Source organism: Stegostoma tigrinum, chromosome 12, assembly GCF_030684315.1.
Source record: "Stegostoma tigrinum isolate sSteTig4 chromosome 12, sSteTig4.hap1, whole genome shotgun sequence".
NCBI classification, from domain to species: domain Eukaryota; kingdom Metazoa; phylum Chordata; class Chondrichthyes; order Orectolobiformes; family Stegostomatidae; genus Stegostoma; species Stegostoma tigrinum.
In genome coordinates this window covers 9,667,674-9,691,151 of record NC_081365.1, presented here as the reverse complement: position 1 = coordinate 9,691,151, position 23,478 = coordinate 9,667,674, and the positions used below count along the sequence as shown (strand labels likewise).

Here is a 23,478-nt window from a genome sequence, read left to right as displayed (position 1 = left end):
AACTGACCCAGAGCATCGCAGTAATTCTCCCACAGCACCGTAGTAACTGTCTCAGAGCACCGCAGTAACTGTCCAGAGCACCACAGTAACTGACCCACAGCATCACAGTAATTCTCCAGAGCATCGCAGTAATTCACCCACCTCAGTAACTGTCCGAGAGCACAGCAGTAACTGACCTAGAGCACCACAGTAATTCTCCAGAGCATCGCAGTAATTCACCCACAGCACCACAGTAACAGTCCCAGAGCACTGCAGTAACTGATCCAGAGCACCGCAGTAACTGACCCAGAGCATCGCAGTAACTGACCCAGAGCATCGCAGGAATTCTCCAGAGCATCGCAGTAACTGACCCAGAGCAGCACAGTAACTGCCCCAGAGCGCCACAGTAACTGTCCCAGAGCACCACAGTAACTGTCCCAGAGCACCGCAGTAACTGACCCAGAGCACTGCAGTAACTGACCCAGAGCACACAGTAACTAACCCAGAGCACACAGTAACTGACCCAGAGCATGCAGTAACTGACCCAGAGCACTAAAGTAACTGTAACTGAGCACTGCAGTAACTGTCCCAGAGCACCACAGTAACTGTCCCAGAGCACACAGTAACTGACCCAGGGCACCATAGTAAATGTCCCAGAGCATCGCTGTAACTGTCCCAGAGCACCACAGTAACCCTCTGGAGTTTTCAGAAATGATTTCAGTTTTAACATGACGATAGGCTCAAGTTCAATAGCAACTGTTCTCCTATTTTTATGCCCTGTGTTAAATCTGTGAATTTTGACAACATTTACATGGAAATGTAGAATGGGAACTAATGTTAACCTAATCTCTGCACAAAGGCCATTGAAGTCACTTTCAGTGTACCCATCACAGGGAATTGGATGAGTTGTTAGTGGAGGCAATGGCCTCATGGTATTATTGCTGGATGGTGAACTTGGCTTTGAATCCTGCCACAGCAGATGGTGGAATTTGAATTCAATAATTATCTGGAATTAAGAATCTAATGATGACTGTGAATTGATTGTCAAGATTGTCAAGAAAAATATCCTTTACGGAGGGAAACTGCCATCCTTACCTGGTCTGGCTACATGTGACTCCAGACCCACAGCAATATGGCTGACTCTTAACTGCCCTCTGGGCAATTAGGGATGGGCAATAAATGCTGCCTAGCCAGTGATGCTGTTATCCCATTTATGAGCAATGGAAAGAAAAACACCCATTTCGATCCTCTGGTCAGTGCCTTTTCTAAAGATTGAACATTATTTATACCAACATTCACATCGGTCATGTCTCACGCACGATCTCTGGCTCCTCCAAAGTCAGAAAGTCAGTGGTACATGTCACTGCACTGTTATCAAAATGCAAGCACACGATGTAGGAACTAATCCACTGGTCTGGATTCGACAGTAGGACAAACAGTTATTAAAACTGTTATTAAAATTTGAGGCTGGATGAACACAGCAGGCCCAGCAGCATCTCAGGAGCACAAAAGCTGTGCTCCTGAGATGCTGCTGGGCCTGCTGTGTTCATCCAGCCTCACATTTTATTATCTTGGATTCTACAGCATCTGCAGTTCCCATTATCACAGTAGACTGTTATTAGTAGGATATTGCAGGGATCATTACCTGGGCTCATCTGTCTCCAATATTTATCAGTGTGTTCCCTGAGGGACAACTTTTTCACACAGTGGGTGGTTTGTGTGTCGAGTGAACTGCCAGAGCTAGGTGCAGATACAATTCCAGCATTTAAAAGTCATTTGGATAGGTATGCGAACAAGAAAGGTTTGGAGGGATATGGACCAAATGCAGGCAGGTGGGACTAGTTTAGTTTGGGAAACTTGATCGGCATGGGCTGGTTGCACCCAAGAGTCTGTTTCCGTGTTGCATGGCTCTGTGAGTTGAATGTGGGGACTACATATAACATACAGACTGCCACTATGCCCCTTTTAGTTTTTAAATGCAGGGAGCTGCACATATCAGTGAGGAGATTCTGGTCAGGGCTCCAATATAAATATGGAGCCATCCTTCCATTCTTACCTGTCTCAGAGGTTTGCCGGGAACGAAAGAGACTCACGATTGGTGTGTTGCCTCCCAGGTGCCAGGGTCCGTGATGTCTCGGATCGTGTCTTTGGGGTCCTGAGGGGAGAGGGTGACCAGCCCCAAGTCGTGGTCCACATAGGCACCAACGACATAGGTAGAAAGAGGGATAGGGATGTCAGGCAGGATTTCAGGGAGCTAGGGTGGAAGCTGAGAGCTAGAACAAACAGAGTGGCCATCTCTGGTTCGTTACCCGTGCCACGTGATAGCGAGGCAAAGAACAGGGAGAGATTTCAGCTGAAGACGTGGCTGCAGGGATGCTGCAGGTGGGAGGGCTTCAGGTACATGGACAATTGGGGCTCATTCTGGGGAAGCTGGGACCTCTACAAACAGGACGGTCTCCACTTGAATCAGAGGGGCACTAATATCCTGGGTGGGAAATTCACTAATGCTATTCGGGTGGATTTAAACTAGCTCAGAAGGGGGATGGGAAACTGAGGTGTAGTCCTAGTACACAGGAGGATCATCGTAGGGAGGACATGGTCAGGACCTCACTGTCACAGGAGTGTGCTGGCAGACAGCAAGCTGGATTGAAGTGTGTCTACTTTGATGCCAGGAGTATCCAGAATAAGGTAGGTGAGCTTGCAGCTTGGATAGGTACCTGGGACTTCGATGTTGTGGCCATTTCGGAGACATGGATAGAGCAGGGTCAGGAATGGAAGTTGCAGGTTCCAGGGCTTACATCTTTCATTAAGGTCAGGGAAGGTGGTAAAAGAGGGGGAGGTGTGGCTTTGTTGGTCAAGGACAGTATAACGACGGCTGAAAGAACCTTTGAGGACTCGTCTACTGAGGTGGTATGGGCTGAGGTTGCCAAGGAAGGTTTGTCGACTGAGTCAGTATGGGTGGAAGTTAGGAACAGCAAAGGGAGCAGTCACTTCACGGGGGATTTTCTACAGATCCCCAAATAGCAGTAGGGAGATCGAAGCACTCATTGGCCGGCAGATTGTTGAAAAGTGCAAACGTAGCGGGGTTGTTGTTATGGGTGACTTCAACTTTCCCAATCCCGATTGGAACCTCCTTAGTGCAGATGGTTTGGATGGAGTCGTTTTTGTCAGGTGTGTTCAGGAGGGTTTCCTTACACAGTATGTGGACAGGCCGACGAGGGGGGGAGGCCATTTTGGATTTGGTGCTCGGCAATGAGCCAGACAGGTGTCAGATCTCGTGGTGGGAGAACACTTTGGCGACAGTGACCACAACAGCCTCACATTTACCATAGCCATGGGAAGGGAAAGGAGCAGTTACCAGGGGAAGATATTTAACTGGGGTAAAGGAAACTATGACGCTGTCAGGCAGGAGTTGGGAAGTACAGATTGGGAGCAATTGTTCCACAGAAAGGGCACAGCAGACATGTGGAGGCTGTTTAAGGAGCAGTTGTTGCGAGTGATGTATAAATTTGTTCCTCTGAGACAGGTAAGAAGGGGTAAGAGCAAGGAGCCTTGGATGACGGGAACAGAGGTGCTTCTTGTCAAAAAGAAAAAGGCAGCTTACGTAAGGTGGAGGAAGCAAGGGTCTTGCACAGATTTAGAGGTTTACAGTCTTGCTCGGAAGAAGCTCAAAAGTGAACTGAGGAGGGCCAGGAGGGGGCACGAAAAAGGCTTGGGAGGAAGGATTAGGGAGAACCCGAAGGCATTTTACTCATACGTGAGGAATAAGAGAATGATCAGGGAGAAGGTAGGGCTGATCAGGGATAGCGTAGGGAACTTGTGCGTGGAGTCTGAGCAGATAGGGGAAGCCCTAAAATGAGTTTTTTGCTTTGGTTTTCATCAAGGAAAGGGACCTTGTTGTGAATGAGAACTTTGAGGAGCAGGAAAGCAGGCTTGAACAGATCAAGATTGAGGAAGTTGATGTGCTCGAAATTTTGGCAAACATTAAGATTGATAAGTCCCCAGGGCCAGACCAGATTTATCCTAGTTTGCTCCGGGAAGCGAGAAAGGAGGTTGCTAAGCCGCTGGCGAAGACCTTTGCTTCCTCACTCTCCACAGGAGTCGTACCGGAAGATTGGAGGGAGGCAAATGTTGTTCCTCTTTTCAAGAAAGGGAATAGGGAAATCTCTGGAAATTACAGACCAGTCAGTCTTACGTCTGTGGTCAGCAAGGTTTTGGAAAGAATTCTGAGGGATAGGATTTATGACTATTTGGAAAAGCATAGCGTGATTAAAGGGAGCCAGCATGGCTTTGTGAGGGGCAGGTCATGCCTTACAAATCTTATTGAGTTCTTTGAGGAAGTCGCGAGACAGGTTGGCGAGGGTCGAGCAGTGGATGTGGTGTACATGGACTTCAGCAAGGCATTTAATAAGGTTCCCCACGGCAGGCTCATTCATAAAATCAGGAGGTATGGGATACAGGGTGATTTGGCTGTCTGGATTCAGAATTGGTTGGCTGACAAGAGGCAGAGAGTGATTGTAGATGCTAAGTATTCTGCCTGGAGGTCAGTGCTGAGTGGTGTCCCGCAGGGCTCTGTTCTCAGGCCTCTGCTCTTTGTAGTTTTTATAAATGACTTGGATGAGGAGGTTGAGGGGTGGGTTAGTATGTTTGCTGATGACACAAATGTTGGAGGTGTCATTGATAGTTTCGAGGGCTATTGCAGGCTTCAGTGAGACATTGACAGAATGCAGAGCTGGGCTGAGAAATGGCAGATGGAGTTCAACCTGGATAAATGCGAAGTGATGCATTTTGGAAGGTCGAACTTAAATGCTGAATATAGGATTAAAGGCAGGATTCTCGGCAGTGTGGAGGAACAGTGGGATCTTGGTGTTCAAGTGCATAGCTCCCTCAAAGTTGCCACCCAGTTGGATAAGGTTGTTAAGAAAGCATATGGTGTTTTGGCTTTCATTAACAGATGGATCGAGTTTAAGAGCCGTGAGGATATGCTGCAGCTCTACAAAACCCTGGTGAGACCACACTTGGAATATTGTGTCCAGTTCTGGTCGTCCTATTATAGGAAAGATGTGGAGGCTTTGGAGAGGGTGCAAAGGAGGTTTACCAGGATGCTGCCTGTACTGGAGGACTTGTCTTATGAGGAGAGGTTGACTGAGCTTGGACATTTCTCTCTGGAGAGAAGGAGGAAGAGAGGTGACCTGATCGAGGTGTACAAGGTAATGAGAGACGTGGATAGAGTCGATAGCCAGAGACCTTTCCCCAGGGCAGGATTGACTGCCACGAGGGATCATAGTTTTAAGGTGTTAGGAGGAAGGAATAGAGGAGACGTCAGAGGGAGGATCTTCATCCAGAGAGTTGTGAGCGCAAGGAATAGTTTACCAGTGGTAGTCATGGAAGCAGAGTCATTAGTGACATTTAAGCGACTGCTGGACATGCACATGGACAGCAGTGAATTGAGGGGAATGTAGGGTAGGTTGTTTTATTTTTGGATTAGGAATATTCCACGGCACATTGTGGGTGAAGGGCCTGTACTGTGCTGTACCTTTCTATGTTCTATGTTCTAATTCTTTTCAAGCGTAAAACTGTCAGAGGAAGGCAAATCATGCCTGTCTTTCACAGCAGTCAGCTTATAGATTCTGAAATTTAAAAGCAGAGTCAATCAGTTTGACAGCTGCAGTCAAGTGGGAAGTACATAAGCTAAGAATGTTATTCGTGTGCTTGATAGCAAAGTTCCAGGTGGGTAGAGGGGTGAGGTCCAGGTGGATAGCATTCCCAGGTGCCAAGTACATAGCGTGGCAGCTAGGTAGAGGGGTAGGGTGCCATGTAAATGGAACAAATCTGTTGAGTTCTTCACCACAGAGTGCTGTTGAGTCAGAGTTATTTAGTATATTCAAGACTGAGAAAGACATCAGTAAGGGAATCAAGGGTTGTGGGGAAATGAAGGAAAATGAAGTTGATGATTATCAGATCAACCATTGAATGACAGAGTAGACTTGATGGGCTGAAGAGCTCACTTCTGCTCCTATGTCTTACGGCCCTCAAGAAAACAGGACAATACAGGCCCGTGAGTTTAGCATCTGTCTTCGGGAAAATGTAGGAATCTATTGTAAAATAAATTAAAACGAGGGCTTTGAAACTCTCAGTGCAATCATGCAGAGTCGAAACTTGTAAAAGGGAAATCATGCTTGACTATATTATTCACGTTCATTGTGAAAGTACAAGCAACACAGATAAGGAGGAACCTGTAAATGTAATGTACCTAGATTTGCAAAAGGCATTTGACAATATGACACCTCAAAAATATAAGAGCATAAAATAAGAGCCTAGTGTGTAGGAGCAATATATTAGCATGGATTCATGATTAGTTAGCTAATAGTAAGGAGAAAGCAGGGAGAAGTGTGTCTTTTTTAGCTTGACAGTAGAGTGGCACAGGGATCAGAGCTGGGACTGAACAATTTATATTTGCAATTTATACCAATGACTTGGATGAAGGGGTAGATACTTGGTAAATTCATTGATGACACAAAGGTAGATAGGAAGGTAGAATATATAAGAAATCTGTAAAAGAATGTATCAGAGATAATGGGAACTGCAGATGCTGGAGAATTCCAAGATAATAAAATGTGAGGCTGGATGAACACAGCAGGCCAAGCAGCATCTCAGGAGCACAATTGTGCTCCTGAGATGCTGCTTGGCCTGCTGTGTTCATCCAGCCTCACATTTTATTATCTTGTAAAAGAATGTAGGTAGGTTATGAGTAGGAAAATCTTGGCATAGATTATACTGTTAAAAAATGTGAACTTGTCCCTTTTGGTAGATTCAGTATCAAAGCATCTTATTTAAATGTACAGACATTGTAAATGCTTAAGTAGAGGTGCCCAAGCACATAAATCTGAAAAAAAAATGTTAGGAATAAATTACTGCAGATGCTGGAATCTGTACTGAAAACTAACAAATGCTGCAGATCACCGTGGGTCAGGTAACATCCATGGATCCACTGTGATCTCTGCCATTTGTTTTCAGAACAAAGTTAGCATGGAGGTAGAGGAAGTGATTTAAGAAGGTAAGTAAAATGTTATTTATTACAAAGGGAATTGAATATGAAAATAAGGATCATTTGTTACCGTTTCATAGGGAACTGTTAAACCACACGTAGAGGACTGTGCAGTTTTCGTCTCCTTATTTAAGAAAGGACATAATTTTATTCAAAGTAGTTCAGAGACATTTACTAAGCTAATTCTTGGAATGAAGGGGTTAATTTATGAGGAAAGGCTGGAGAGATTGGGCCTGCATTCACTGGAATTTGGAAGAATGAGTGGTGACGTCATTGAGATAAATCAAATGCTGATGGGAATTGACAGGGTGGACACAGAAGATGTTTCTTCTTATGTGGGAGAGGTTGGACCCAGGGAACACAGTTTAAAAATGAAGCACCTCCCATTTCAGATTGCAATGAGGAGGAACGTTTACTCCGAGGATCGTTGGGGTCTCTTCCCCGGACAGCAGCAGAGGCTGGTCATTGAATATTTTCAAAGTGGATACCGACAGATTATAAGACCATTAGACATAGGAACAGCAGTTAGGTGATTCAGCCCATCAAATCAGCTCCGCCATTCAATCTTGGCTGATAAATTTCTCAATCCCCATTCTCCCACTTTCTCCCCATAACCTTTGATCTCCTTGATATTCGAGAACCTATCTATCTCTGTCTTAAGTATACTCAGCAACCTGGCCTCAGCAACCTTCTGTGGCAATGTATTCCATAGATTCACCACTCTCTGGCTGAAGAAGTTTCTCCTTATCTCATCTCTTGAGTGACAAACAGAGTCAGAGGGTACCCCAGGTGGTGGGGGTGAATAAGAGAGCTCACGCCACAATCAGATAAGCCATTACCTTATTTACTGGTGGAGCAGGCTGAAGCAACCAGATGGGATGCTCTTGCTTTTAATTTGTGTGTTCACATAGTGCAGTGTCAGAAGGAGATAACGATGACAGTCAGAGAACAAGCCAGTAGTAAGATGGTGGAAACAGAGTTTCAATGAACATAAGAGGGCTCATGGTGGGCAATCGACTAGGGGTGCATCAGAACAGTTGAGTTTTGAGGTTACAAATTCGTGAATCAGGATTTTAGCAGCCGATAAATGAATGGCAGAGATGGCTAATGGCACCGATTATAAGGTAAATGGCTAATTTACCAATGGTGACATCAGGAAAGGGTGCTGTAAGTAGTGAGTGGTAGATTCAATCATTTTATCAATTGGTGATTAGATAAGCACTTGAAAAGAGAATGGCAATGTTACAGGGAATATAAATATTAATGTTATAGGGAATATAAATATAATATAAAATATAAAATACTGCATCACCTGCTAAATGAGACCATGAGTGAAAAAAAAGGAGCAGCTGAAAACAAAAACAAACCCTCAAGCAAATCTCAAGAATAACCTTCAGAGTGTTTGGGGTCAGAGGAGACCACTGGACACATGGGAACTATTTTAACACTGGCTGTGGATGTAATGTAGGAAGGTTACATCAGCAGGATAGCTCTTTGTTGACTGGCATGGGCATGATGGGCCAAATGGCTTCCTTCTGCATTGAACAGGACTAGCTGAATTGTGCCATCCAGAGGGCCAGCACAAATGGGGCAGGCTGAATGTCTGACTGCTGTACTGTAACCATTCCACCTTTCTCGGTGGAAATATTGGTGATAACAAAGGTGTGATGTTACATACTCCACTCCAGCTCAAATTGGATGCAGTGTTGTCCATGGCACAGTTCAGGTACAGAATGGATTGGCAAGATCTTGGGCAGAGGAGTTTGCACAGTGACTGAAGAAATCCAACTTCTGCAACTCTTTCCATGCTTCGATAAACCCTCTCAACAGCCAGTGGCATGCAAATAATTACACAGCAGCCGCTCGTTGCATCTTTGAGAAGCTTTGAGGTTGTAGCTGCTTTGTAATACCTCTGAGATGTTTTATTGTCTTTAAGGTGTGTGAGGGAATACAATTTATTCTTCATTATTCATCTCAAAACAAGATTAAGGTCAAGGGTGCTGCACTGATTGATTTGTTTCCATTGCCATGTTTGAGAGGATACATGAGGGCACATTGCACATATGTGCAATTTATTTGTCAATAAAATGAAAAGCTACTGCTGCTGGGGAAATTAAGATGAATCCTCCAATGAGTTCAGGCTGCAATGGATGTGCACTTGAAAAAACAAAGAAAGCAAGACTTGAATTTCTCTGAGATAATGGGAACTGCAGATGCTGGAGAATTCCAAGATAATAAAATGTGAGGCTGGATGAACACAGCAGGCCCAGCAGCATCTCGGGAGCACAAAAGCTGACGTTTCGGGCCTAGACCCTTCATCAGAGAGGGGGATGGGGAGAGGGAACTGAAATAAATGGGGAGAGAGGGGGAGGCGGACCGAAGATGGAGAGTAAAGAAGATAGGTGGAGAGAGTATAGGTGGGGAGGTAGGGAGGGGATAGGTCAGTCCAGGGAAGACGGACAGGTCAAGGAGGTGGGATGAGGCTAGTAGGTAGATGGGGGTGCGGCTTGGGGTGGGAGGAAGGGATGGGTGAGAGGAAGAACAGGTTAGGGAGGCAGAGACAGGTTGGACTGGTTTTGGGATGCAGTGGGTGGGGGGAAGAGCTGGGCTGGTTGTGTGGTGCAGTGGGGGGAGGGGACGAACTGGGCTGGTTTAGGGATGCAGTAGGGGAAGGGGAGATTTTGAAACTGGTGAAGTCCACATTGATACCATTGGGCTGCAGGGTTCCCAGGCGGAATATGAGTTGCTGTTCCTGCAACCTTCGGGTGGCATCATTGTGGCACTGCAGGAGGCCCATGACGGACATGTCATCTAGAGAATGGGAGGGGGAGTGGAAATGGTTTGCGACTGGGAGGTGCAGTTGTTTGTTGCGAACTGAGCGGAGGTGTTCTGCAAAGCGGTCTCCAAGCCTCCGCTTGGTTTCCCCAATGTAGAGGAAGCCACACCGGGTACAGTGGATGCAGTATACCACATTGGCAGATGTGCAGGTGAACCTCTGCTTAATGTGGAATGTCATCTTGGGGCCTGGGATAGGGGTGAGGGAGGAATTTCTCTGCCATATTTCACAATATCAGGACATCACAAAGCACCTTTATAGTTATGATCAGAGATAATGGAAGTTGGAGAATCCAAGATAATAAAGTGTGGAGCTGGATGAACACAGCAGGCCCAGCAGCATCTCGGGAGCACAAAAGCTGACGTTTCGGACCTCGACCCTTCATCAGAAAAGGACCCTTTATAGTTATGAAGTGTTTTTTGAAGTGTAGTTGCTATTGTAATATAGGAACAATTTGTGCATAGCAAGGTCCCACAAACAGCCATCTGTAAATGACTGGATAATTTGGTTTAGTGGTGTTGGTTGAGAGATAATTATCCAACAGAATGTTAGAGAGGTTTTTTTCCCATTGGAACAGCGCATTGGGATCTATCTTGGGTTAATTCACAGCTTTGGTCTTTGGGCTTTTAATCTGTCTGCTGAGAACTGCAAAATAGCAACAAAAATAGAAGGTCCCTGTGGTTTTCCATCCATATCTTCAACATCATATGAGTAAGAACAAAAAGACAGTTACTTATTCTGATCCTTGAAGGAAGAGTGCGGAGACACAGAAACAAAGACGTCCAATTCAATTTGCACTGAGTTTAGCCGCTCATGCTTCTCCTACAGGAAATAATTACATTTTGCAGAGTTAAGGGAGCAGATCACTGACCCACATGCCCCGATGTAGCATCACAGCTGCGCTTTTTACCAGCTGTAACATGCTTTCCATTATAATTAGCAACATTTCTTATCTTCCTTTCAATTCGCTTACAAATGATCAGTTTTGCAAGTGTTCACTTGCTCATGACATCACCCTTGGTTTAATGAAGAGTGCATGAGGGCAGGCCAGGAGTGGCATAACTAAAATTGAGGTGTCAAGCTACAAAACATAACCATTGTGTGACAAACTGGGGTGAAAATACATTTTCCTCCTCAGCACAGTTTGTGAGATTTTTCCCAAGGGCTACATTTTGATTGTCAAGGGTACTTTCTTTTATATCTTCAGATTTTCCTTACATGTTCTCACTAATTCCAACATTGGATAACTCTGTCATGTATCATAATCACCTTCTATAATGGTGCAATTATTTGTGGGTATTTTTAAAGGAAGGTAAGATTCCTCAATTATCAAGGATTGTACGAATACAGATGATCAAATCTTTTAACTTGGAAACTAGAAATTTTAAAAAAAATCTTGTTAGTTTGTGATAAATGAATTCCTCTTACACTGTTTTCAAATCGAATAATAAGCATATTGTATTCAGCCCTTCTTCCCCAATGAGATACCATTTTCACCACTTTGTCCAGGACAGTCTTTGAAGAAATACCAGCAATAATTGCAAACTCCCTTAGTTTGAGATCGGCAATATTTTTCTTGAATGACTCGACGTTACTCACAGCTTGGTCAGTTAGTTCTCACAGTGGTCCATGATGAGCACCTTTGAAGCATTTCGTTCACTTGAGCCTCTATGCAGTACCAGTATGTTGTGAAAATGCAACAGTCACCGTTAGTCACACTCTCTAAAGCTGTAAAGCCACCTTACGGAATGAATTTGATTTCTTATTCACTGAAGCAATGAATCGCTATAGTGCAGAACGAGCCATTTGGCCCATCAGAGTCTGCAGTAGCACTCTGAAGAGCATCCACAAAGACCCAGTACACATCCCCACCATTTCTACACATCCCTGGACTCTTTGGGATATTTAGCATGGCCAATCTACCAAACCTGCCCACCTTTCTGCTATGGCAGCAAACAGGAGCCCCCAGAGGAAAGCCACGGGCACAAGGTGAGAATGCACAAACTCCACACAGACCATGACTTGAGAGTGGAAACAAACCCGGGCCCCTGTTGCAATGAGGCAGCAGTGCTAACCGCTCTGCCACTGCGCCCCACCTCATGTATGCCAGGTGAAACAGGGCTAGCACCTGTAGCCCACTACATTGAGCCCTGCCTCTCGTCCCATAATAAAGAGGGTGGACAGGATTCAGCTGAAATCAGCAGCCGAGTCACTATTTATGGAAATACTAAATAAAAGCCAATAGGGCCTGCTAAAAATTCAAGTCATTCCAATGTCGCCCTCACCAAAACATCAGAAGCCATGAAAAAGGCAAGGAATGCTTTATTTTCTATATGTAGAAGAATATCAATGTCCAAGCTCTCTCCTGGTTTTTTTCTTATGTCATCGATGAATGCTGCCTCTTCTGACCTTCTGTAGTGGTTTATCCCCTATCACTAATCACGAGAGAGGCCCAAATCAAAGAAAAAAGAAAGAAGGATCAGCGGTAGCAAACACCATCAAGCAAGTCTTTCCCAGTCCACCAGGCTGATGGAGATGCCAAATCACCACAAGATGCCACTCATCAGCTGGCAAAGTACCACAATTCCCTTTTATGCTTGCATGGGAAGAAAGTCCCGTTAATCTAACCTTGGTGAACTCCTGAAATCCAGCAAAAGTAGACATCTCCATAGTCCTACTAGATCATATAGTTGCTGTCTCATTAGAGATGGATAACTGGTGGTGGACATCATGCCTCAGGCAAAGGGAGATGGTGAGAAGCAGAGTCCTTCCTGGTGACCTCAGCTGGTACACATCCCATACACTATATCCAATAAAACCACAGCATGGTCATAAAGGAATCCAAGGATACTCATAAGGCATAGAAGCAAAAGGGACCATTTTGCCCATCGAGTCTGCTCTACCATTCAAAAAGTTCATGGCTGATGAGGTAATCCTCAACACATTACAGGATTAAGGATAGGATTTACAGGATTAAGGATAGGATTCTTGGCAGCGTGGAGGAACAGAGGGATCTTGGTGTGCAGATACACAGATCCCTTAAAATGGCCACCCAAGTGGACAGGGTTGTTAAGGAAGCATATGGTGTTTTGGCTTTCATTAACAGGGGGATTGAGTTTAAGAGTCGTGAGATCTTGTTGCAGCTCTATAAAACTTTGGTTAGACCGCACTTGGAATACTGCGTCCAGTTCTGGGCACCCTATTATAGGAAAGATGTGGATGCTTTGGAGAGGGTTCAGAGGAGGTTTACCAGGATGCTGCCTGGACTGGGGGGCTTATCTTATGAAGAGAGGTTGACTGAGCTCGGTCTCTTTTCATTGGAGAAAAGGAGGAGGAGAGGGGACCTAATTGAGGTATACAAGATAATGAGAGGCATAGATAGAGTTGATAGCCAGAGACTATTTCCCAGGGCAGAAATGGCTAGCACGAGGGGTCATAGTTTTAAGCTGGTTGGTGGAAAGTATAGAGGGGATGTCAGAGGCAGGTTCTTTACGCAGAGAGTTGTGAGAGCATGGAATGCGTTGCCAGCAGCAGTTGTGGAAGCAAGGTCATTGGGGTCATTTAAGAGACTGCTGGACATGTATATGGTCACAGAAATTTGAGGGTGCTTACATGAGGATCAATGGTCGGCACAACATTGTGGGCTGAAGGGCCTGTTCTGTGCTGTACTGTTCTATGTTCTATGTTCTATGTTCTACCACTTCCTGGCATTTCCCCATAACCCTCGATTCCCTTCCTAATTAAGAATCTGCCAATCTCAGCCTTGGATAAATTTTAGCTCTCTGATGTAAAGAATTCTACAGATTCACTACCCTCTGAGAGAATAAACCCATCTTTATCTCAGCCATAATATGTGACCCCCTTATTCTGAGATGATGTCCTCTGGTCCTAGGGTTTCCCACAAGGGGAAACCACCTTTCCGCTTCTACCCTGTCATGGTTAAAGGACGAATGCTGGTCAGATGCATTGGATAAACCGTGCATTCAGGTAGTGCCATTGTACATTTCTCCGATTTCACCATGGCAGAAATTAACAGGCATGGATGCGGGGGCAGCAATCTATGTCCTCCCCAGAAAAAAAGTCAGTAGTGAGCTGACAGATGCAGATGGCTAAATCAGTGCAGAATGGGCTTTTACCCCTATGTAACCAGAATCTCACACTTGGGAGCTGCCAGCCAATCTGATTGGGGTCTCCCACAGGACATGCGAGGAGGAAGAGAGACTTTCTATCTTCCAGAGGTGCACACCTAGTAGACAAAGAACATCCTCAAAAGATGGCAACTCTTTCCTTCTCACCATTTTCATAAATCTGAAAGAGAAATAGGATGTCCAATCCTATTGATCTGCCCATGCCAATCGTATGATCGTGTGTTTAGGGTGATATTGTGATGAATTGAATTTTTAGCAGGCTCTGTTAACTCTTAATTATGTATTTCCACAAATGGTGATGTGTCTGCTGACGACTCCCGGCCACCTTCTCCAATATAGAGTTATACTCAGAGAAAGTAGTGGGCGAGCTGCCAGCCCTATTTTGCCTGCACCATTACCAAAACCCTGATCAGGTATATGTAATATCTAGCCTCGTGTCTCAGTTTAATTCAAGACATAAAAAAGGAAATTTAAATTGTTGAATACCAGACTGAGAATTCGTACCCTTCAAGAAAGATGTTTGTTCCAGAAAAGATAAGCTTGAGGGGGGGTACTTGTTGGTGGTCTTCAAAGAAGCTTGTGATGAACTTCATTTTTTGTTGCATCAATCTGTGATGCAGACAACACCGCTCTGTGGGTATTGTAACATTCAAAGGGACATTCAGTTCGAAGGATTTGTCATAGTTCATTGTTCCAATATATCAGTTATACTTAATTCTGCCCAGCAATGGGGAAGGTTATGTTGACCAGATTTCAATGGTCAGCCAAAACAGTCCAAGGGTCACTGGTGAGCAACTTCGACTCCGAGTTCATTAGAGGATGATACTGAAACAAAAGTAGACTCTGTGTTTGGAAGGGCTGTTGTTCACTCTGCTGTTAAGTGCAACTGAATTACATAAGAACATAGAACATATGAAATAGGAGCAGGAGGAGGCCATCCGGCCCGCTGAGCCTGCTCCACCATTCTCTAAAATCTTGGCTGACCTTTTCGTGGACACAGCTCCACTTACCCGCCCTCTCACCAGAACCCTTCATTCCTTTACTGTTTAAAAATGTATCTGTCTTTGCCATAAAAACATTCACTTAGATAGCATCAACTGCTTCACTGGACATGGAATTCCATAGATTCACAATCTTTTGGGTGAAGAAGTTCCTCCCCAACTCAGTCCTAAATCTGCTCCGTCTTATTTTGAGGCTATGCTCCCTAATTCTCATTTCACCCACCAGTGGAAACAACCTCCCTTCTTCCATCTTATCTATTCCCTTCATAATTTTATATGTCTCTATTAGATCGCCCCTCATTCCTCTAAATCCCATGAGTATAGACCCATAATTTCTATGCATTTGGGGCTCAGGGAAGTCCTACAGTAGCTGAATAGCTCTATGTAGTGAGGAGTTATGAAAGTCCTTGGATCTTGAGGAGTTCAAAATAAGCCTGTGTGCAATTAATATCTTAGTCTGCAGAGAGTCAGTTTTGAAAGTGTACAAGCAGTCTTTGCTAGATTTTGGCTCAGAAAAAAACAAATCCTAGGACAGTTGTGAAGTTAACAAAGTGTGGAGCTAGAGGAACACAGCAGGCCAGGCAGCATCAGAGGAGCATGAAAACTGACATTTCAAGTCGGCACCCTACTTCTTTTTCTGAAGAAAGGTCCCGACCCGAGACGTCAGCTTCCCTGCTCCTCTGATGTTGCCTGGCCTGTTGTGTTCCCTCGGCTCAACTCTGTGTTATCTCTGACTCCAGTATCTGCAGTTCTTGCTACTCAGTGGTGAAGTTCACGGTTTGTGAAAAGTTGGTATTATGCCTGTAAGTGCAGCTCCCAAGATAGGAAGATGGACTGTCACAATGTGAGAAGTTGTTGAAGCTGTCTATGACAGAACAGTTGTTTGGGAATTTCAAATCTAAACCGCTGAAAGTGAAGAATTGTAAACTATTTAAAATGTTAATGAAATATGATGACCACAATGTAACTAATGGAGTAAATGTTGAGAAACCCTGGTATGTATTTGATTTCATTTGTTACTTGATGTGTTCTTAGGGGCATTTGATTATAGTCAGGCTGTTATCCATATTTACCTCATGTTAATTTTGGGGTGTTAGAGTATAAATGATATCTATTTTTACACAATGCAATTTTAGTCAATGATCTTTGTATGTTTGTTTAAGTTTCATTTGTAATAAATTTGTTGTTCTTCAATGAAAGAAAGTAGATTCGCCAACTTTAGGTACATTTAAGTCGTCATTGGATGAGCATATGGATGTACATGGAATAGTGTAGATTAGATGGGCTTGAGATCGGTATGACAGGTCGGCACCACATCGAGGGCCTGTACTCTGCTGTAATGTTCTATGTTCTAAACCTAGCTGCATTGTTTCTAAGCATGAACCAGGTACAACACACAAAATCGGCCATATCACCACCCTGGCTCAATTTTACATTTAATATGACACTGGAGGAGTGGGGCTAGAAAGGAATTTGTGTCCCCTCCAAACCCAATTGCAATGATGCATTTGAAGAGATGTACAAAGAGGAAGTCTTTCAGCTTGTTGGGGAGTCTGAATTTAGAGGACACTGCTAACAATAATAAATCCAAGTGGGAATTCAGGAGAAATCTTTGGTGATAATCTGGAACTTGACATTACAAGGAGTATCACAATATGGATTTAAGTGGAAATGAAATAAACACTCATGAGAGAAAAGGATCCACTGTCAGTGTTGGATGGGAAGAGATTAGTAAGGAGCATAAATGTACATCAAAAGCTAGTTGGGCCAAATGGTCTGTTTCTCAGTAACATAGTGCTGTGCACTGAATACGTAGCACATTAACCATGTTCATACATAAATCTGTAATTGAAATAACTTCACTGGTAGCAAACAGGTTACTTGCTTTGAGTTCCAACACTTACAAATACTTCTCACCCACCTGCAGAAAGACAAGGAAGAGGAATGGATGCTGAAGATAGCACAGGGAAGCAAAGACTCCATCATCCTGGAAACACTCGAATGGGACACGCAGTATGAAGTGCAGATCACAGCTGTTAACAAGTTGGGTTCTTCTGAGCCAACCATCTACGAGTTCACCATGCCACCAAAGCCCAACACCATCGCCAGTAAGTCACATCTTTTGCTTAAATGTCCAATGGGATTTACACAGCTGAACAGACCTGGTGTACATTTAGCCCTCCACCTGCTGGTGGTGGTAGAGCACTATCCCCATAAGCAGGTGCCACAATTTTGGGCAGGCCATGTGCATTGATTTCTAGGAAGAATGAATTTGTATCGCTGAATGTGTATGCTTCAGATAGGCAAGGGATTGTGACATTGTCTCGCTTGTCCTAGTGAGAATTAGTCCTTCCATCTTGACATTAAAATTCTCATCCTTGTCCTTGAATCCCTCATGCTTCCATATCTCTGTGATTTCCCCTACAACTTTAAAGTCTCTCAGGTCTCAATGTTGCTTTCATTCTGGCCTCTTAAGGAGTCTCACTTGTCATTGCTTCACTGCTGTTGGCCATGCTTTTGGCTTTCTGTGTCACAAATTTTCCCGTGAAATGCCTTGAAATATTTTCACTGCATCAAAGCTCCTTTCCAAATTCAAGTTGTTACATTCTTCAAAAAAACTGCAGAATGTTTGGGGGTGAAGGTGAATGGGGCAGGAGTACAATGGAACGTAAAAACATAGAGCACAGAACAGTACAGGTCAGGAGCAGGCCGTTCAACCCCTGGTGTTCTGCTAGTCGTGATGTCAAATTAAACTAATCTCTTCTGCCTGCCCTCTTAGTCCATATCTCTCCACTCTGCATATCCATGTGTTTATATTAAAAACTCCTTAAATGCTGTATTGCATCTACCCATATCCCCACCCTGGCAAAGTGTTCCAGATTCCTGCCACGCTCTATGTAAATATTTGCCCTTCACGCCTCCTTTGAATTTTCCCCTCTCACCTTAAATGCATGCCCCCTAGTTTTAGACATTTCACCTCTGGGAAAAAGGATTCTGACTGTCATCTAGGTATCTCATAATTTTATAGACTTCTTTCAAGTAACCCCTCAGTCTCCGCTGTTCCAGAGAAAACAGCCTGAGTTTTTCTAGCCTCTCCTTCCAGCTTATACCCTCTAATCCAGGCCGCATCCCCGTAAATAACAGAGGGAAATGATTTCTTTGCCAAAGCATATATACTGTCTAAAGGCAAAATGCTGCAAGTCTGGAAATCTGAAATAAATACAGAGAACACTAGAGAAATTCACTAGTCTGGCAGCATCTGTAGTGAAAAACAGGGACACAGATAATGGCTTTGATTCTGACATGAGACTTAGTTGTAGAGATGTACAGCATGGAAACTGACCGTTTGGTCCAACTCATCCATGCAGTGCCAGATATCCTAAATTAATCTAGTCACATTTGCCAACATTTGAACTATATCCCTCTAAACCCTTCCTATTCAGGTACCTATCTGGTTGCCTTTTAAATGTTGTAATAGTACCAGCCTCCACCACTTCCTCTGGCAGCTCATTCCACATATGCACCACCCTCTGCCTGAAAATGTTGTCCTTAGGTCCCTTTAAAATTTTTCCCCTCTCACCTTAAACCTATGTCCCTCTAGTTTTGGACTCCCCACCCCGGGAAATTACCTTGGCTATTCACCCTATCCATGCCCCTTATGATTTTATACACCTCTGTAAGGTCACCCCTCAGCACCCGATGCTCCAGGGAAAATAGCCCCAGCCTACTCAGCCTCTCCCTAGCTAAAATCTTCCAACCCTTGCAACATCTTTGTAAATCTTTCCTGAATCTTTTCAAGTTTCACAACATCAACCCTAAAGCAAGGAGGACCCAAGCCCAATACCAGCATCACCATATTATAGCAGGAAGATCCAAACTGCACACAGTATTCCATTAGTGGCCTAACCAATGTCCTGTAGAGCCGCAACATGACCTCCCAACTCCTCTACTCAATGCATTGACCATTAAAAGTGAGCATACCAAATGCCTTCTCCATTATCCTGATATCTTGCAACTCCACTTTCAAGGAACAATAAACCTGCTCTCCAAGGTCTCTTTGTTCAGCAACATTCCCCAGGACCTTACAATTAATTGAATAAGTCCTGCCCTGATTTGCCTTTCTAAAATGCCCCACCTCACATTTATCTGAAATAAACTTCTTCAGAACATGATATGTGGTCTTCTGAGGAAAAGTCATAGTGGACTCAAATTTGAACTGTGTTTCGCACTCCACGGATGCTGCCAGACCTAATGACTTTCTCCAGCATTCTCAGTGTTTGTTTCAGCTTTTCAAACTGAAATAATTTGCCTTTAGACAATAACTATGCTTTGATCGTGAAATTAGTTACAAAATATTGCCTGGATTTGAGACTATGAGCAATAAGGAGAGGCTAGAAAAATTGGGGCTGTTTCCTCAGGAGTGGGGGAGGCCTGGGGAGACTTGACAGAAGTCTATAAAATTATGAGGTGCATAGATGACAGTCACTTACTGATCTTCTCCAGCATTCTCTGTGTTTTGTTCATAGTTACTGCCTGTTCCTGTGCTCTTTTTGCCTTCTCTTCACCCCTAACGACTTTCACCGTTGTTTTCTCTTATCACTCTTCTGCTCCCCCCCCCCCTCTCCATAACCCTTCTCCCTTTCAGGTCAGTAATCTAAAACTGTGTCATTGTACAAAGATATAAAGTCTCAGCTATATATCTTACTGTAACTGCATAAATCCATAAACTTCAAAAATTCTCAATTACAACAAGGCTTTAAAAACAAAGTTGCTGGAAAAACTCAGCAGGTCTGGCTGCATCTGTGGAGGAGAAAGCAGAGTTAATGTTTCGGGTTGGTGACCCTTCCTCATAACCAAACCTGAAACGTTAATTCTGTTTTCACCTCCACAGATGCTGCCAGACCTGCTGAGCTTTTCCAGCAACTTTGTTTTTGTTCCTGATTTACAGCATCCACAGTTCTTTCGGTTTTTATAACAGGGCTTTCATGTTTTCAAAACTAAAGTACTTCTTCTTGAAAAAACACCTATGTGCAAAGATTACAGAATGTTGAAACAAAAATGCATTTTAAATTTATTTTCAAAATCTCACTCCATGAAAGGCAACTTCTAAGAAATGGATTTTTTTGAATAAAGTGGTTTCACAGATTTCAAGCCTGTGACATATGGTGAGCACTTTGAGTTTGGGAACATTGATAAAAGGGAATGCGGCAAACTTAATTTTTCTGTTTTATTTCTTCCCAGATGGTTTCTTTTAAGGATGTTCTAAGCAGGCTAAAGTGCATTATCTTGTCAAAGAGCGCAGCTTTCAGGTCAAATTAGCTTCATTACAAAGTAAATATGATGCGTACTTCTATAAATGCATTTAGTTGTGAAAACACAGAATATATCTGAGCAAAATTGAAAGCTTTGTGCATGGCAGACAATATTCACAGGTCACATCCTGCTCTCAGCTCATATTAGCTTATGATTTTCTTTGCTGGAATAGTTCATCATTCTGTTAACGCATCATATTTCTAGAACTATACTTTTCTCCTTGGCAGGAAAAAAAATGCATTTTGTGCTGTGTTTTCATAACCTCCAGTCAGCCCAAAGTTCCTTGTAAGTAATGAACTTATAGTGTTGTGGTAAAACACAGGTACCAAACTGCCACAGTCAGCTTCCATTGGACTCTTGGTTCAGAGAAAATGACATGTTGCAGCAGCGTGTGATATTGAGGGGCATGAGTTGGGCTAGCACATCTTACAGTGAAATGTTCGTAAGAGTAACCATTTCATTGTGTTTCTCATTTATCCAGAACTTTCATTGCAGTGCCTGTTCTTTAACATAAGGCATTAACCTTTCTGATTGATAATAGAGTACGGAGGAAGCATATTACACTTCTGAACTTGAATATAGCAAAAATATATTTTTCTCTTATTATCATTACAATTTGTTAATCATTAGACTAGCAATTAATGGCTTTGTTCCAGCTGCAAACCATCTGTTAAGCAAGCCTTGTGATTAACCATGCAATGCTAGGTTTAATATTGTAATAATAATGAGTGTCAGCTGCTATAAATGAGTATAAGATTATCACTTGAAAATCCATGCTACATAACTTGCCAACTCAAAAACTGACATTTCCAGAGGTTGGTTTAAAAGGAAATAATATATCTCTGTCTGTGATTCAGTCTCTATCTCTCTCTCTTTCCTGCTGTCATTGTTTTGTCTTTGCAACATAGTTCTCCTTCTTTCTGTCTTTTTATCTATCAATAACCCTCTCTCTCTACCATTATCTCCCATATCTGCTACTCACTTTAGTTCACTACTTGTTCTCTCCCCTCTCAATTTCTTTTTCTTGTTTTCTATTTTTTTACTCATTCTCCTGCCCACTTTCTTTCTCATCCTTTTGTAACTCTGTCATTCTCTTTATCCCTGTTTCGAAGAAGTCGTACCAGACTCAATGTTAACTCTATGTCTTGCCACAGATGCTGCCAGACCTGCTGCATTTCTTCAGCATTCTCTGCATTTGTTTGAAATTTCTAGCATCTGCTGTGTTCTGCTTTTATTCTTTATTCCTCTTGTACAATCACTCTTTCTTCTCCTTTCTCTCTCCCTTTCACTGAATTTGTGATCTACATAACACTGTTGTACAGACAAAATTGTTCTTAGTCATAATCATATAGAGTTGTACAGAATAGAAACAGGTCCCAGGATCTGTTGATTATCTGGTAATATCCCTACTCTAAGCCACGAGACCCAGGTTCAAGTCCAACCCATTTCAGAGTTACATTACAATATTGCTGAACAGGCAGATTAGAAATAAATCCTTCAGCTCACCATGTCTTGCTAATCACCAACTACCAAATTACAATAATCCCATTTATATCTACTTGGCCATAACCTATAGTGCATCTTAAATGCTGCAACTGTGCCTGGTTCCACCACCCTCTCAGACACCACATTCCATATTTTTACCACCTTCTGGATGAAAAGAAATTTTCTGAGGTCCCCTACAAACAACTTACTCACCTTAAACATATGCCCTCTGGTCTTATACAAATGGGGAAAAGATTCCTACGATTTACCCTATCTATGCTTCTCATGATTTTGTACACCTCAATCAGATCCAACCCTCAGCCTCCTCTGCTTCAAGGAAAACAGACTCAGCATGTCTGGTTTCTCCTTATAACCGCAGCTTTTTATTCCCAAGTAACATCCTGGTGAATCTCCTCTGCACCTGCTCCAGTGCAATCACATGTTTCTAATCGTGTGGCAATCAGAATTGCACACAGCATTCCATCTGTGACTAAAACAATATTTTGTAAAGTTGTAACAAAACTTCTTGCTCCTATATTCTATGCACCAACTAATGAAGGCAAGCATCCCAAATGCCTTTCTCACCACTCTGTCCACCTGTGCTGGCATCTTCAGGGATCTGTTGACTTGTACACCAAATCCCTTTTTCATCAGTAATCCTGAAGCTTCTACCATTCATTGTGTATATTCTTCTCTTATTAGACTTCCTAAAATGCTTTACCTCACATTTATCAGGATAAAATTCCATCTTCCACTGCTCTGCCCAATTTACCAGCTGATCAATATCAGACTGTAACCTGATACCATCCTCCTTGCCATTAACAACACAACCAATTTTTGTGACATCTGCAAACTTATTAATTATACTTTCGACATTCACATTCAAATCGTTAATGTGCATAACAAATGGAAAGGGTCTCTGTACCTTATGAACTTAAGTGACACTTTCAATAAACCGGCAAAAATGACATATAAAATTATATATAAATTATATACATTAAATATGGGAAACTGTACTGTATTAGTTTAACCTATTATTGTAGATTTAAAATTTTTTTACCTCAACGTAAATATACTTGTTGCTCAATCAATTGACCACATGTAATGTCAACAGTTGATTCAATTTCAAGTCAATTTCTCCTCAAATATCGTAATCTGTGATGTCTGGTAGTCTGTTGAAACTGCGAGTGAGTAGGCTCACTGCTGGTAAGTTTACTCTCAGTCAAAGCTGCGTATTATTTACATCATATATGCTGTAAATAAAGTATAACATTGATTTGTATGCCCCCACTGTGACTCAGTGTGTGTTTTTACATTGATTATGTGGATCTCTTGATTATCTGGAATATTTGATCCTCATCCTCATGGGTGCTGGATAGTAAAAAGTTTACCGTACTAATCTGAAGAGAAAAATTAACAGATATTTGACAGGGAATGGGGCACAGTGTAGACGTAAAGTCAGGATCAAGTTCCAATCAGATACTGGAGGAAGACAAGGACAGTCCAGGAGGCAGAGAAGACACGGGCCTGGATAAGGCACCAATGAGATCTAGAAATCTAAATTGTACATATGTTAATGTAAGGAACTTGATTGATAAGGTGAATGAACTTGGAACAGTGATCAACACTTGGGAAAATGAGAAGCTTTATATCTAAGAGATAATGGGA

The 23,478-nt window shown here is 43.0% G+C and overlaps 1 protein-coding gene across 4 annotated transcripts in view; it reads left to right on the top strand.

The window, feature by feature from the left end:
- The window catches only part of LOC125457009 (neural cell adhesion molecule 2-like), a 1,449,549-nt gene that overhangs the window by 1,326,627 nt on the left and 99,444 nt on the right, over window positions 1-23,478 (top strand). For all 4 annotated transcript variants that reach the window (XM_048540683.2, XM_059650141.1, XM_048540685.2 and 1 more), the window contains one exon: window positions 16,940-17,120. In XM_048540683.2, the coding sequence (XP_048396640.2) occupies window positions 16,940-17,120 (181 nt within the window). The remainder of the gene's footprint in view (window positions 1-16,939; window positions 17,121-23,478) is intronic.